Source organism: Austrofundulus limnaeus, unplaced genomic scaffold, assembly GCF_001266775.1.
Source record: "Austrofundulus limnaeus strain Quisiro unplaced genomic scaffold, Austrofundulus_limnaeus-1.0 Scaffold523, whole genome shotgun sequence".
Classification (NCBI taxonomy): domain Eukaryota; kingdom Metazoa; phylum Chordata; class Actinopteri; order Cyprinodontiformes; family Rivulidae; genus Austrofundulus; species Austrofundulus limnaeus.
Window position 1 is genome coordinate 288372 of NW_013952925.1, and position 14849 is coordinate 303220.

At 41.1% G+C, this 14849-nt stretch overlaps 1 protein-coding gene across 1 annotated transcript in view; it reads right to left on the bottom strand.

The window, feature by feature from the left end:
• Positions 1-14849, bottom strand: part of clasp1a (cytoplasmic linker associated protein 1a) — a gene marked incomplete at its 3' end in the record, with an annotated part of 66179 nt that overhangs the window by 6255 nt on the left and 45075 nt on the right. The window contains 15 exon segments of the mRNA XM_014026072.1: positions 2910-3016; positions 3102-3251; positions 4851-4946; positions 6575-6718; positions 6798-6876; positions 7942-8105; positions 8181-8183; positions 8316-8379; positions 8538-8782; positions 9170-9193; positions 9764-9867; positions 10330-10392; positions 12099-12257; positions 13860-14024; positions 14320-14346. Of these exon segments, the coding sequence (XP_013881526.1) occupies positions 2910-3016; positions 3102-3251; positions 4851-4946; positions 6575-6718; positions 6798-6876; positions 7942-8105; positions 8181-8183; positions 8316-8379; positions 8538-8782; positions 9170-9193; positions 9764-9867; positions 10330-10392; positions 12099-12257; positions 13860-14024; positions 14320-14346 (1594 nt within the window).

Genomic DNA, 14849 nt, shown 5'->3' on the forward strand with positions numbered 1-14849 from the left:
ACCGTCCCCACAGGGACTACACCGTCCCCACAGGGACTACACCGTCCCCACAGGGACTACACCGTCCCCACAGGGACTACATTATCCTCACAGGGACTACAGCGTCCTCACAGGGACTACATTATCCTCACAGGGACTACATTATCCTCACAGGGACTACACCGTCCTCACAGGGACTACACCGTCCTCACAGGGACTACATTATCCTCACAGGGACTACATTATCCTCACAGGGACTACACCGTCCTCACAGGGACTACACCGTCCTCACAGGGACTACATTATCCTCACAGGGACTACATTATCCTCACAGGGACTACATTATCCTCACAGGGACTACATTATCCTCACAGGGACTACAGCGTCCTCACAGGGACTACATTATCCTCACAGGGACTACATTATCCTCACAGGGACTACACCGTCCTCACAGGGACTACACCGTCCTCACAGGGACTACACCGTCCTCACAGGGACTACACCGTCCTCACAGTCCTCACAGGGACTACACAGTCCTCACAGGGACATCAAGACAAATGTAAGTTRGTCTTAAACACATGGAGGGGACCAACTTTACATTTGAACCAAAAATATTTCAAGTTTTGACATTCCCATCTTCAGATTGGAGGTGGGTGGGCTCTTTGATGGTTTAGGTCCTATCTTTCTGAGTTTCAGTGTGATGATAGACGATTTTACCTCTGCTTCTGCCAACCTTCCCTGGGGGTACCCCAGGGCTCTATTCTCAGTCCTCTCCTATTTTTATTTTATCTCCTGCCACAGGGTTTTGTTTTAAGAAAACATGGTGTTTAGGTTCATTTATACACAGACGACTGTTGAGTCTACTTCCCACTGAAACATTATACTCTACTCAGTCTCTCCTGAACTGTCTTGATGACATCTGAATTTCCTACATTTTAATGACAAAAAGTCTGAGTTTATGATTTTTAAGTCTGGTGGCAGTACCCCACCTTTGATTATTTCTCTCTGGAAAACTCATTAGCTGCGTTTCTATTGACCATGAAAATGCGCAAATTAGAATTTCGAAAAAAAATTTGCTAAATGGAAAAACGTCAATTTCGGAAAAACTTACGTTTTTCGACAAAATGTTTTTGCGCTAGGATGAGGTGTTTTTTTGACCGTATCGAAATTGGTGTTTTTCGCAAAACTGTAATGGAAACACTTTCTTCGCATCACGGGAGTCACGTGATCAACAACCAGCTGTTTCTACTGGTGAAAAAGACAACGAAGAAGAAGACAACAGGAAGTAGAAGTAGTAGTAAAGTCACCAAAGTTGTAAAAGAAAGTAGTAAACTCACCGACTACAATTTCCCAAAAACACAGCATACGTAGCCGCTCCCAAGCATAAGGGGCTTGTCGCTTGAAAGCCTCGATAAGATGCCGCCGTCTCCTCTGATGAGCGCTAGTGTCGTGGTAGCAATATGCATTCGTTTACATTCATTGCCGCCATGTTTGTTATGACTTACTGTGAGAACAAACGTATTCACGCGTGACTTTAATAGCATTTCTTATTTAATGGAAACACTGCAATTGCGAAACTGTGTTTTTTCGACATTAACAGAATATCGACAAAGTTTTGCGCACATTTGTAATGGAAACGCAGCTGTCATGGACTAATTATTTATATCTGTTTCACCTTGACACTGTCCATCACTCGTATCTTTCTGATAGCTCATTTCGCTCTCGTTGTCTGTTTGTTTCCGGACRTCAGGACTCCGCAACGGACTGAACTCTCTTGTTTGATAACAGACTCTTTGACCTGGGAGCCCAGTCATTGGCTGGACAGTATATTTGGCAATCTGTGATTGGTTGTAAACTGTCACATGGTGTTAACATGATGTTATATTACTGGCTGTAGTCTGCTGACGAGTTCAGTCACAAACATGCAGAATTTCCTGATTCAGTTCTGTTTGTTTGTCGCTCATAATTAAACCATATTTGATTATCATACACGCAGACTTTTCTGGTATTATTCCAACGTGTTTCTGCATTCTTGGTAGATCGTGCCACCACACAGCTACAGTCACAAATTTTGGGATGAAATTGGACCCTAGCCTGAAACTTCACTGGCAGGTCAACTCTGTGKTTAAGTCATCCTTTTTTCAGCTGAGACGACTGTTGAAAATTAAGCCCCTCCTTCTTTGGCTTCCTGTTCAGTTTCAAATCCATTTCAAAGTTCTTTTGTTTGTTTTTAAGTCTCTTAATGGTCTTAGCCCTTGTTATCTTTCTGAACTGCTTCACCTTTATATGACAGACATTGCATGCTCTTAGATCATCCCAAAGACTTTATAAATCCAGTGGAAACAGAGCGTTTGGCTCCTAAATTACAGACCGAGCTGCCACTGAAAGTCAGGCAGGCGCCAACCCTTTCTGTTTTTAAAACTCGTTTAAAAACACAACAAATGGTCACGAGGCTTCTGGCATCAAGTAATAAATTAGTACTGGTAATTGCAAAAGCTTAGCTTAGCACAACCACCTGCACTCAGTACCTGCACGTGAGAAGAAAGGGATTGAGCGCCGGGCATCCCGTGACTTTATAGAGTCATGTGGGTCACCAGCAGGTCACAGGTGACTTTGTTGGTATTAATTCTCGACCTGCACAARAATGATCATTCAGTGCTTGAAGCACCGCCTCTGGCGGTCAGTAGGGATGAAACAGAACTAACGCCTGACACTCTTCATCACCTGGTGTTCCTCATCATCAGAACATATTCTCAGAACCTGGCGGACCCGACCTGAAATGGTTCCAACAGACTAGTTATTGATGGAGTTGTTAAACTCATGTTAAAATCATGTTGCTGGAAGCTGTGAGAGGAGCGGGTTAGTTGTTAGTTCAGATCAGAACCTCCTGGTTAATCCAGTCGGATCAGAGCCGGTTCTGGTTTTCGTACCTGGGTGAAAGCCCCCCATGGGAACAGTTCGTGGGCGAGGTGAGGGGGCTGGTCCTGCTGGGGGCGTGGCGTGGTGGCGTCCGGCCGATGGTGTTGCTGGGAGACCCCTGGAACAGAAGGAATCTGCGTTAGGACCGGTCCGACCCGAGGGTTCTGTGGTTCTGCTGGGCGGAGACGGGGCTGCAGGCTCACCACGTTGCTGCTGGTGTTGCTGGAGTTCTTCAGGTGGCTGTGGAGCAGCTTGGTGGCGCCGTCCTGGAAGGTCTTGGGGAGGGCTCCCAGCAGCATGGTGAACTCGGGCGTGTTCAGCTCAAACAGGGCGATCAGAACCACCTGGGCTGCCTGCGGGCACAGCAGCAGAACCGCTCAGTCAGGTCGCCCGGGTTCAGAGGAACCTCTCGCTGGCTTTTCAAAATAAAACATTCCTGCTAACAAAAGCTCTCAGAACCCTGACACCAGAGAACCGGCGGTCCATTCGCTCAGCTAACGGCACCGGTTCTCCTGAACAAACAAAAAGATCAAAGAGATCAAGGATGAATTCAGCAGAAACTGAAGAAGAGCTTCAAAAACTTTGAGATGTTTTTGTTGCAACATGCAGGTGAGTTCAGATTAAAGGAGTCTGCAGAAAGAAACAAACGTTGGACAAAAGAAAAATATAAATTAATAAATTCAATTAACAGTTTTCTGTAATTACAACTAGGGCTGCAACAATGAATCGATAAAATCAATAAAAATCGATTATTAAAAGTGTTGGCAATGAATTTCATTATCGATTTGTTGTGTTGCGTGATTTATACATCCCTCGCCATGTCGGAGCCGTTTACGTCACCCGCAGAGCGTTGTCAATGCTGGCTGACGTGAATAACGTTTAGGAAGAACCGCTCACTGGGTCATAGAACACCGTTTCAGTCAGACAGAACCAACAAGAAGGAAGCAAAAAGTAAAGAATTAGAGAAAAATCATAAATGCTAAATGTAAATAAATTCGAATTATAATAAATTAATAATATATACTAATAATAATATAATACAGCTAAAAATCATATTATATTATTTTAATCTATTTTCCTCATTCAGCAACCTATTAAATTTCTGTTAAGTTTCATGTATGAGAAATACACATATTTTTTCAGTCAGTATTTAATACAGCTGGCAAAATGTGCTTCTGTTTTTTAATTCAGGAAATTATAAAAAAAAAACCTTCATGTTATGAAAAGATCCTCTTGATTCGAGAAAACTCAGATTTTTAAGAAAATGGCAGCTTATCAATTAATTGTTAGTCAGTGTATATGATAAATCATCTTCAGATTAATACATTAATCGATAACTTGTATCCCTATTTTATACAGGAATGAAATTAATTTCTATCTACTCATATTTATGTAATTAAGCGTTTTAAGGATTTGGACGATTAATCGAAAAAATAATCAACAGATTAATCAATTATTAAACTAATCATTAGTTGCAGCCCTAGTTAGAACTAAAACTGATTGTTTATTCTCGAAAGAATAAAAAACCTGATTTACTTCCTGTTTTATTTGTTGAATAATGTTTCATATCTGTTGAAGCGTTCTTCTCTGAGCTGCTTCTCAGGCTGAATTTAGAGGTGAAAATCATTTGATAAAAATCCTGCTTTCATCATGAAAACCTGTCAGAAAACCTGAAGTTGAGCTTCTGTTTGGTAGAAAACAGAACAACATGCAGGTTTGTTGGTTAGTGTGAGTAAAACAGGCAGTCAAATGAACAGCATTCATCAGTGTCGAGCAGTGAAACTAAAGATATTCATAACAACAAGCTAACATGGAACCTCTCAGGTTAAACAGATTCTTTTGAGTTATTACAGCTGCAGAACAGATGCTGAGTGACGGTGGGGGATTAGGCACTGGGCAGGTGAGCATTGCGTGCTTGTTGTGTTGTGATTGGCTCTCGGAGCGGGCTCTACCTGCTTACACCTCTCCTCCTGGTTGCCCTCGGTGGACAGGAGGGCCGCGGAGCTGGACCTGCCAGCTAGCTCCTCGCTCACCCAGCTATGAAGGGTCTGGGGCACATCGTAAGGCAGAAGRGGGCGGAGTTATAACATGGATCAGGTGTATTTACAGCGGGCCTGCAGGCCCTGATTTGACACTGGCTGAGGGTTTCATCTGGTGGCACAGCAGTGGAAAAACAAACAGGGCCAGAACACGTTGCCTGCGTCAGGCAGATAATGGGCCGTCCACACCGAGAGAAGCTTTTATCAAACTCCTGCTCCACAAACAGCACAAAGCCAAGAAGAGGAGGCGTTCCTCACGTTACCGCTCAAATTAATCAACAAGAGTCAGGAAAATGTTTGATTTGAACAAAAATATGCACATCAGGCTGCCTTCAGGCTCTCTGGCAAAAGAGATCTGTCATCTCCTGCTTAAATACAGGTAAATAATTATAATGATGGTTCTGTCAACAAAGTTTTTTTAAATCAATCACTGAGGCAGGTCACAAAACAGAAGGAAATTTATGTTTGGTTGATTATTTTTCAAAAAAAGAATCTAAATTTTGTTGAAGGGGGTCTCTGCAGTCACTAAATGGGAGTTTCATGGGTGTGGGCGTGGTTTAGGTAAACTGTGATTGGTTGGATAGAGTTGTGGAGGAAGTTAATTGTGAACATGTAAATATGATTTTTAAACTTCCTGTCTTGAGTTATGATCACAATTAATTTTATAATCAGAATTAGTGTGGGTTCTTTCCGGGTACTCCGGCTTCCAAAAACATGACTGTTAGGTTATATGATAACTCTAAATTGTGTGAGTGAGAGAGTGAATGGTTGTCTGTCTCGTTTGTCTCTATGTGTGGCCCTGTGATGGACTGGAGACCTGTCCAGGGTGTACCCTGCCCCTTGCACTGTGACTGCTGGATATGGGCACCAGTGACCCCCGTGACCCTGAAGAAATAAGCAGGTATAGATAATGGATGGATTCAAAATTAGTAATCTGAACTGTTACACTTCCCTCCAGCTGCCCGGCATTCATCCAACTGAACCGCTTCTTCAAACCCCACCCAAACTAGTCAATCCAACCAATCACATTGTTTATTATTACTTATTATTAAAACTATTTTTTTTAATTTATTGTCCTTTATAATCTGTGTTGTCAAAGTTTTATTGTCATTAATTTTAATATTTCAGCTATTTTTGTAATAAAACTTTAAAAAGGAAATAAAGTTTCCTCTTTATGCTGTAATAGATATTGTGATACTAACTCAGCTTCAGCTGTTGAGTCTGATTATAGAAGGGTGAAAAAACAAACTAGTAAATGGTGTAAACTGATTTTAACAAGTGCCAAATGAAGTGTAGCCGAGTGGAGAAAACATTTCAACCTTATTTTCCTCGCTTACATCTGTTACGCGATGTGGCGCCCCATGCGAGGCTCTCTGGTTGTAGGAAGCTTTGCGTTCTTCAGAAGTTTTCTCTAAGCATCTTGCAAGTGTTTAAGTCTGACGTGCATTGATGGGTGCTGTAAGGGGTCGCTACACTGGCTTCCTGGTTGGTACTAGACCAAACACAAATTTCCTTATTTTTATGTTACCTTTAAATCATCTCACTAAATGTAAAACATAGAATTTATATTTTTATTCGCTCAAACAGAAAAATTAAAATAATTTGAATTTGCGTAGGCACAAACAGCTCTGTCTCACCTTCCTGACRTCAGAACTTTTGGGTTCCGTGGTCCAAGTAATGATCCGGGACACCGCGAGTCGAGTCTCGCTGGAGTTAACAAAGTCTGCTGGATCCATCTGCCGGGCCAGAGTCTCGATGTACTTTAAAATAGCCACTTTCACCTGAGGAGTCAAGTTCCTGCTGTTAGAGTATCTGACCAACAAAATCAACTAAAATAAATAAACATTTATATTTTTTTACCTTAAGGTTTGGTGTCTGAGTCTGGTCCACAATAAACCTCATCAAAATGTTAAACTGCTGGTCAAAGGGAAAGGATTCCCTGAAACAAAGAAAATGTTGCTTTATTAAAACTTTTAAATGAGTTTTTATTATGTGTGCAGAAAGAGATCACAAAAATTTTCATAAAAGTTGAGTATTTTACACTTAAGTTTATTGAATTACAAGCATTTCTGTTTCTTTATATTTGTTTTACAATAATTAATTTATTCACGTTGACAAACAGAACCTTTGTCATCACTCGTATTACTTCAGCTCCTAACAGTCCTGCAGGTGTACCACAAGGTTGAGACCTCAGTCCCATTCTTTTTCAAATAACCTGCTTCTGCTTCCAGAGGTTTACTGTGACTAAGTATATTTACTTTGTTACAGTACTTAAGTAGTTTTTTGAGGATTTGTAATTTTACCTTTTATTTTTTTTAAATAGCTACTTTTACTTTTATTTTGTTACATTTCAAAGCTAAAAATGATAGTTTTACCTCTTTACTTAAAAATGTAACATCTAGTAACTCATTACAAAATTAAATATGTTCAAACTCATCATGAAATATGTTTCTGCACTCTAAAAAATGAAGTGTTGAATTTACTCAACAAAGTCATGTCAACTGGCTGCACTAAGCCTAGTTGAGTAAAGTGAGCAAACAATATAAATATATTGCTCAATTTACTCAACCTGGCTTGGTGGAACCAGTTTGGTTCAGTAAATTCAACAGTTTATTTATTAGAGAGTGTGTAAAAGTACTTCTACTTTTACCTTCCCAATTTTTGTGAACAGTTTTAAGACTTTTACATGAGTAGTTTTCTCATCAGTGAAATTTATTTTTTACCAAAGTCCTTTTCTGTTCAAGTAATTTTACTTTTACTTATTTTTAAAGTACTACTATATGGACCTCTGCTTCACAGTACAACCTCTATGCAGATGACACTCGACTGCACTTGACTATAAAACCTACAGATCTAAACATACTTCCTCAAGATTTAATGTAAAAACCAAAATGTTTCTTTATCATTGCGTTTGATCCTCCAAACTCTTTCAGTCTTAGTTTTATACCAAGCAACATCATACATCCATCATATAGCAACCTAAGAATCACATTTAACTACAGACCTGGTGATATCCAGGGCCTTCTGGACTTTGGCCTGGACTGACCCGAGTAGGTCTGCACCCATTTTCTTCAGCARTTGGGTGAGCAGGACGAACAGCCAGTCCTGCAGGTCCTCCCTGTGGACTGTGACGAAGTCCACGAGAGTCTCCAGGAACATGCTGAACACCTGGGAACAAGTTCACAGCCGTCAGAACGTGACCACGGCTCGATGAGAAAGAGAACGGACTGAGATCAAACTTACTCTCTGTTGTTAAATCCAAACAAGGCAGGCCATGCAACAAAGGACACTACATTAGTTCCACATAAATCACATCTGGATACCATGCAGTCACTTTAAATCAGCTCTGCTTTAGTTCAAAGGGTTAATATTTTATACCTTACTGTGTGGATCTGCAAACATCCTCGTGAAAATCTCACAGAGTCTCTTCAGTTCCACTCGGCTGCAAGAAACAAACAGATATTTGAACTGATGAATAATAATTGTTTTTAATTTCTTTTTTCAAGAAAATCTGGCTGCTGCTGAGACTTTTATACAACCTGCCTCTAGTTCATAATTTGTAGTTTCTTGAAAGAGGTCCTGGTTCCTCCTCAGACTCACCTGAGTATTCTTTGGCTCTTGAGCAGGTTCTGGAGCCCCAGTAGGCCCTCCTTCCTCTCGGACCAGTTGGAGCTGGCGCAGTGGTTCAGGACCTCGGCCACGTCCTCCGTCTGGCGCAGGTAGTGAGGGACGCCCCCGTTGCGTGAGCTGTACGAGCGCTCCGAGCAGGCGCTGGAGGCGTCGCTGTTGGCGTCGTCGTCGGAATACATCCCGGGAGACTCGTACCGCCGCCTCAACGGCTTCCTCTGAGAGGAAACAGAGCACGACGCCGGTGAGCATCGGCAAAATTTAAATCTGCTCCGTCGTGAAGAAGAGGTTAACAGCATGCAGCTTTCCTTTTAATGCTACCATTAGGTTAAAACGACAAAACCTTTTAAAATAAAAGCCATTCAGGCAGTGCAAGTTAAGCAATGTGGACAACAGAATGAAAAAGTGAAGGGAAGCGTGTCAAACAGAGGAGTGGCTTTAATCTCACGTATGAAAACAAGATGAACAAACAGCAAACAATGAAAGAATAAAACAAATTAAAGAAACGGAGGAGCGTCACGAGCCGACAGGAGCAAAGCAGCAAAATGTTTCCTGGATTAGTGTGAAGGCCACAGACACACAAACTGGGTGTAAAATCAGACTACCTTGTTCCGGGAGTCTCCTAACAGCTGGAAAAGCAACAAAAACCCAGAGGAAAGAGGAGAGAGCCCATATTTACAGGAGGAAACAGACGTTTAATCATAAATGACCTGTAGACAGATCTGTTGAAGAAACAGTTTAATTCTGACCAGCGGGAGGAGCTAACGGCTAGTCTGAAGAGGATCGCTGCCAAAATAAAACATTTACAACACAGCTAAATGTAATTACCCTCAAGAAATATCAGGTTCTTCATTTACAGAACAACTACTGGCAGCAGCAGCTAGCTTTAGCACTTCTACAACAATTTAGCATTTATAGCACCGTAAAATTTACAAATCACAAAAGGCCAGAAAAATCTTCAGACATAATTTGTTTAAAGATCTGAGAATTAAACTTTATTTCCACAACAGCTAAGACAAAAAAAACGTTAAAATATCCTTTTAACATTTTATTATTCAGACACAAGCAAACAAAACATTTCTTAACGCGTTTTTATGAATTTATTTCCTGTTCAGAAGCAAAGGATATTTCTTTGATTTGTGATTCTCGCTGCTCGTAATCAGAACATTTAATAAAACTGGTTCTTTAAAAAAACTCACCAGAGCGTCGGCCACCGCCGCCTCCACCTCGGTGCCGGTGTTCAGGACCCTCATGGCGTTGACCGACGCAGAGATCCTCGCTTGGTGAATCAAACCGTAACGATCTGAAAACAGAACGGAAATCCTGAAACTTACAGATTAATCAGTGTGACTAATTTAAACATCAGAAAAAGTGATTTTCACCCACCGCCAAAAGGAAGAAAAACCCAAAAATCAGATWAAAAGGCCCAACGATGAAACTCTAACATGCACTGAAACTACTGAGTGATGAGCTCAAATAAACAAAGATCCTGAAACGCTGTAAGAAAATCATCGTCAGGAAAATAAAAACAGAAAATGGGACAACTGGTCGAAAAGAAACTGAATAAAACCAGTAAACTGCTTCAGCTTGTTTTTATCTTAATTTAAAGACTAAAACATTTAAAACTCAGGAGTGAATATAAATGATGATGATGATGATGATGATGAGGCAGACTGGTATCGCCCCAAAAACAAAGAAACTGATGAAACGGAGGTGGGCGGGGAGTTTTGGGTGGAAGGGGGCGGGGCTCGGTCATGCAGGTCACCTGACTGGCCGTGAGGTTCTGCTGTGGACAGAGCGCTGGTTGAACGGGAGTGACGCCGTGAAGCTGCAGGGGGGGGGAGGGGTTAGTTCTCCTCTAGATCATCTTCTTATTAAAATTCATCATTTTTCTCTCTAAAACTACTAAATATCTCCTGTTTAAAGCAGAACTACAATACAAGAACTGTTTTTATTTCTGACATTTATAAAACGTTCAGTAAAGATGCTGTGATTGATTCAGAAACAGAATTAGTTCATGCAGAGAAACATTAAAAAGCTGCACAGGTTGAGTCATGGTAAAAATCAAGTACTTTAGAGTTTTATTTGAAGGTTTTACACGTCAGGAGGTTTTAAAATAAAGTGTTTCACAGTCCAGATCATGGTCCAGCAGCTTGTAGAAACTCCTTCAGCAGGTGGAGGTTCTGGACTCTGATTGGACCATGCTGACTGAGGTCTGTAGAGACAGAGCTCACTGCACAGTCTGCCCTTCAGGGTGAAGACCGATGGACTCTAAATCAGAGATTTTTAACCCGTGGGCCACGAGCGCCACCTTGAGGGCCTCAAAAGAACAGTTTTTAACTTTGGGCCGCAGAGGGCCGTGGGACCACATTGATTTTAAATAAGGTGTAATACACTTTCTCACCACTAGTAGCAGTAGTGCACCACTCAGATGTTTTACAACTTTTTAATATGTAGAAGAAGAACCTTAGAAACCTGCTGAGAATGGAAACTTATTTTAAATTAAAAGTAGAAACAAAAATAAAGGTAACCCATCAAAAAAGACCAAAGTTTGTCACTAATATGAAGAGCAGCTTCTTTTTTTACCATGAAGTATTTTAGAAGTCCAAAACATTATCAAATACAGTTGCAGGTACAACTATATTTTAATTTGCACTTTAAATTAATTTTTGTAGTTTTATTTTAAACATTTTGAATGTGTTTTAAAGAAACTTTAAACTTGTCAAAAAGCTGTTACTGTTACTGTTTGTCACTAATATGAAGAGCAGCTTCTGGTTCTACCATTCAAAAGTTTAAAAAGGCTTTATTTTCATTTGTACTTTATCAAATTAATTTTTACAGGTTTTTTTTATTTGAAACATTGAACATTGAACATTTTGAATGTACTTATTTTATGCCAATTTTATTTACTGAATTGGCTATTTTTCTTATTGTTTATGTTAAAAATATATATTTTTGTGTTGATAAGCCTGAGTGGTCTGTTGACCGTTATGGTCAGGTTACAATATAAAAATGTTTGTTATAATCATGTCTTGTGATTATTTGACAGGAGTTTTACTTTTAAACTGTAAGTGTATTTAATTTAGTTATAATGCAAATACAATATAAATTAAACCAAGATTTATTATAATTATCATTTTGATCTGTATGGTAATGTCTAACTGGGTCTCATGTCTCTTTATGTTCAACAAATTGGGCCCCGAGGTCCAAAAGGTTAAGAGCCCCTGCTCTAAATGACCTTTGACCCTTCCCAGCAGCTCATTGATGGTCCCACTGATGAGGATCAGTTCTTCAGCAGCTCCTGGTTGACCCAGAACTTTTTAAAGAATCTGTACATTTGGATTTATTTTGTTAAAACGACAGAACCCAACAGATCATTTTCATGCTCTCCTGTCGTGTAAACTCTTCAGCACATGATTCTACCATGACTGCACCCAGAGGAGGGCTGCAAGCTGGAGTCAGCGTCTTACAGACCGTCCAGTCGGGGAGCTCGCTGGGAGACACATTTCTGCAGATGTCTGGGGCCGTACTCACCCAGAGGAGCGAAGCCCCGAGCCGGGCTGGTGTCACGACTGCTCTCGCGACTCGTGTCGCGACTGCAGCCCTGACTCATGCTGAGACGGGGAATGCGGCTCCGGGCTAGCGTGCGGTAGGAAAGAGCAGCAGGGAGAAGAGGTTTACCACACAGGCTGGCTGTCAGGACAACAAGTTAGGTATGAGAGGATGGGGGGCAGAGATGAGTGAGCAGAGACAGAACCATGCTTCAAACTAGAAACCTCTACGTCTGGTTCAGAGAGGATTTAGTGTTCGATAAACCCAAAGACTGCACTCAGCTGGAGCTCTGTTTAACATACAGTATGTTGCTGTGTGAATACCTTAGACTCACAGCTAGTTTGATAAAAACTGTCTTAGTATGAGAAGAAAACTTACAAAATATTCAGATAAACTCTTAGGTTAAAGTACTAATAAGGCACAGAGTGAACCCACCCTTTTGTACCCAGTATCTGTCTTTTTGCACCCAGAACCTGCTCTTTTGTACACATAACTCTGCTTTTTTGTACCCATAACCTGCCTTTTTGTACCCATAACCTGCCATATTGTACCCATAACCTGCCATATTGTACCCATAACCTGCCTTTTTGTACCCATAACCTGTCTTTTTGTACCCATAACCTGTCTTTTTGTACCCATAACCTGCCATATTGTACACATAACCTGCCTTTTTGTACCCATAACCTGTCTTTTTGTACCCATAACCTGTCTTTTTGTACCCATAACCTGCCATATTGTACCCAGGATCTGCCTTTTGTACCCATCACGTCTTTTTGTACCCAGAACCATTTTTTTTGTAATCAGAACATGCCATATTAAACCCAGAACTGGCCTTTTTGTACCCAGCTGAGACTGAAGCAGAGGAAGTATGGAGAAAACTCAACCTAACCCTTTAAGTTAAACAAATAAATTAATTCAGGACCTTTATGCCTGATATGAACAGAGATGTTAGTTTTGGGCTCTAAGATTTTTCAGAAATCATCTGGCGCTAAAGATGCTAAAGTCCAGACCTGAAACTGGTCCAGATCTGCCAGTCTTCATTTCAAAAGTGAACTCCATTAGATACATAACTAAGTGGGTACAAAACAGATGAAATCAGGTCCTCAGAGCCCTGTGGCAGACAGCTTCTTTCCACACATAAAAGCTCTGGGTACAAAGTGACCRAAGCTGCAAAGGTTAAAATTATGAATCTGAAAATAATCTAAAATAAAAAGAGTAATGGAGACACAAGGTGCTCTGTTTTAAGCAAAGTGTGAGTTAAAGAAACTGATCAGAAATATTAGTGCAAACTTATAACAAACACTACACACGAGTACACACACACATACACAAGGCATCTCCGTTTCCTTCATCTTTAACACTAATTTAACACATAAAAACTAAAAAATATCCTCTCTTTATTAAATAAACCTTAACAAGCGGCTAACTTTAATAAAAAATAAAACACCTCCTCCATCGACATTGAGTCTAACCTGACAGAAACTCATCAGAACAGGAAGTCTGAGCTGAACGGTGTTTCAAAGCACAAAGAGAAACAACACTTGTGTTTTTATCAGAAGATAGGAGAGTCCAGTTTGTCTTATCAGTTCATGTGTTTGTGTGAAACATGATGATTTACACACCTGCAGGAACACGGGGCTGATTCACCAGGTTAGATTGGGTTTTATCTGAGTTAACCCTGACCATACGTTACGCTACATCAATCGCTCGTATAAAACCATCCTCAGCGTGTTCTGGTCTTACCCAGGCCCATCCGGTTGGGGCTGGTCTCCCGGCTGCAGCCCTGGCTGCGAGGGATTCGGCTGCGTTTGTCAGCCGGCGTGCTGGAGGCCGAGGCCGTGGCTCGAGGGATGCGACCGTAGCCGCTCTGACCCAGCAGCTTGCCCGGAGAACTGGAGCGACTGCCGGCTGAGGGAGAGAAACACGACGAATCAAAAAAACCCCTCCTTTCTGTAAGCAAACACCTGGTGACAGTGGACAGGTGTGGAGCGAGGGGATGGATCTGTGATGTAACTGTGCTGTGACACCGGTGAGGACGCACAAAAACAACAACAAACAACAGATTGGATCCAATCAGCTGCAGGGAAAATAATCTGAAACTGAAACGAAGAGGCTGAAACAAAAATCTACAAAAACAGGAAGACATGCAGAGTTTTGGAGGGGGTGGAGTCTGGCTTGTGATTGGATGAAGCTGAGGCCTTACCACTGATGGGATTGGCTGATCTGGATCCTGGGAGATGGAGGCAAAAAGGCGGGGCAAGGTGGAGATTGAGAACAGTCAAAATGAGAAGGAGCGAATTCTGTTTACTGGCAGTGTTTTACCCAGCATGCACTCTGGTTGTGTGTGCTGGGTAAAACACTGAGATCGTAATAAAAAAGACTAAAACTCATGTTTATGGAGCACTGAGCATGCACGAAGACACATAAAACAAGAGTCAAGAGACAGGAAGTGATTTTAAAACAAGATTCAAGAGACAGGAAGTGATTCTAAAACAAGATTCAAGAGACAGGAAGTGATTCTAAAACAAGATTCAAGAGACAGGAAGTGATTCTAAAACAAGATTCAAGAGACAGGAAGAGATTTAAAACAAGACTCAAGAGACAGGAAGTGATTCTAAAACAAGATTCAAGAGACAGGAAGTGATTCTAAAACAAGATTCAAGAGACAGGAAGTGATTCTAAAACAAGATTCAAGAGACAGGAAGTGATTTTAAAACAATATTCTAGAGACAG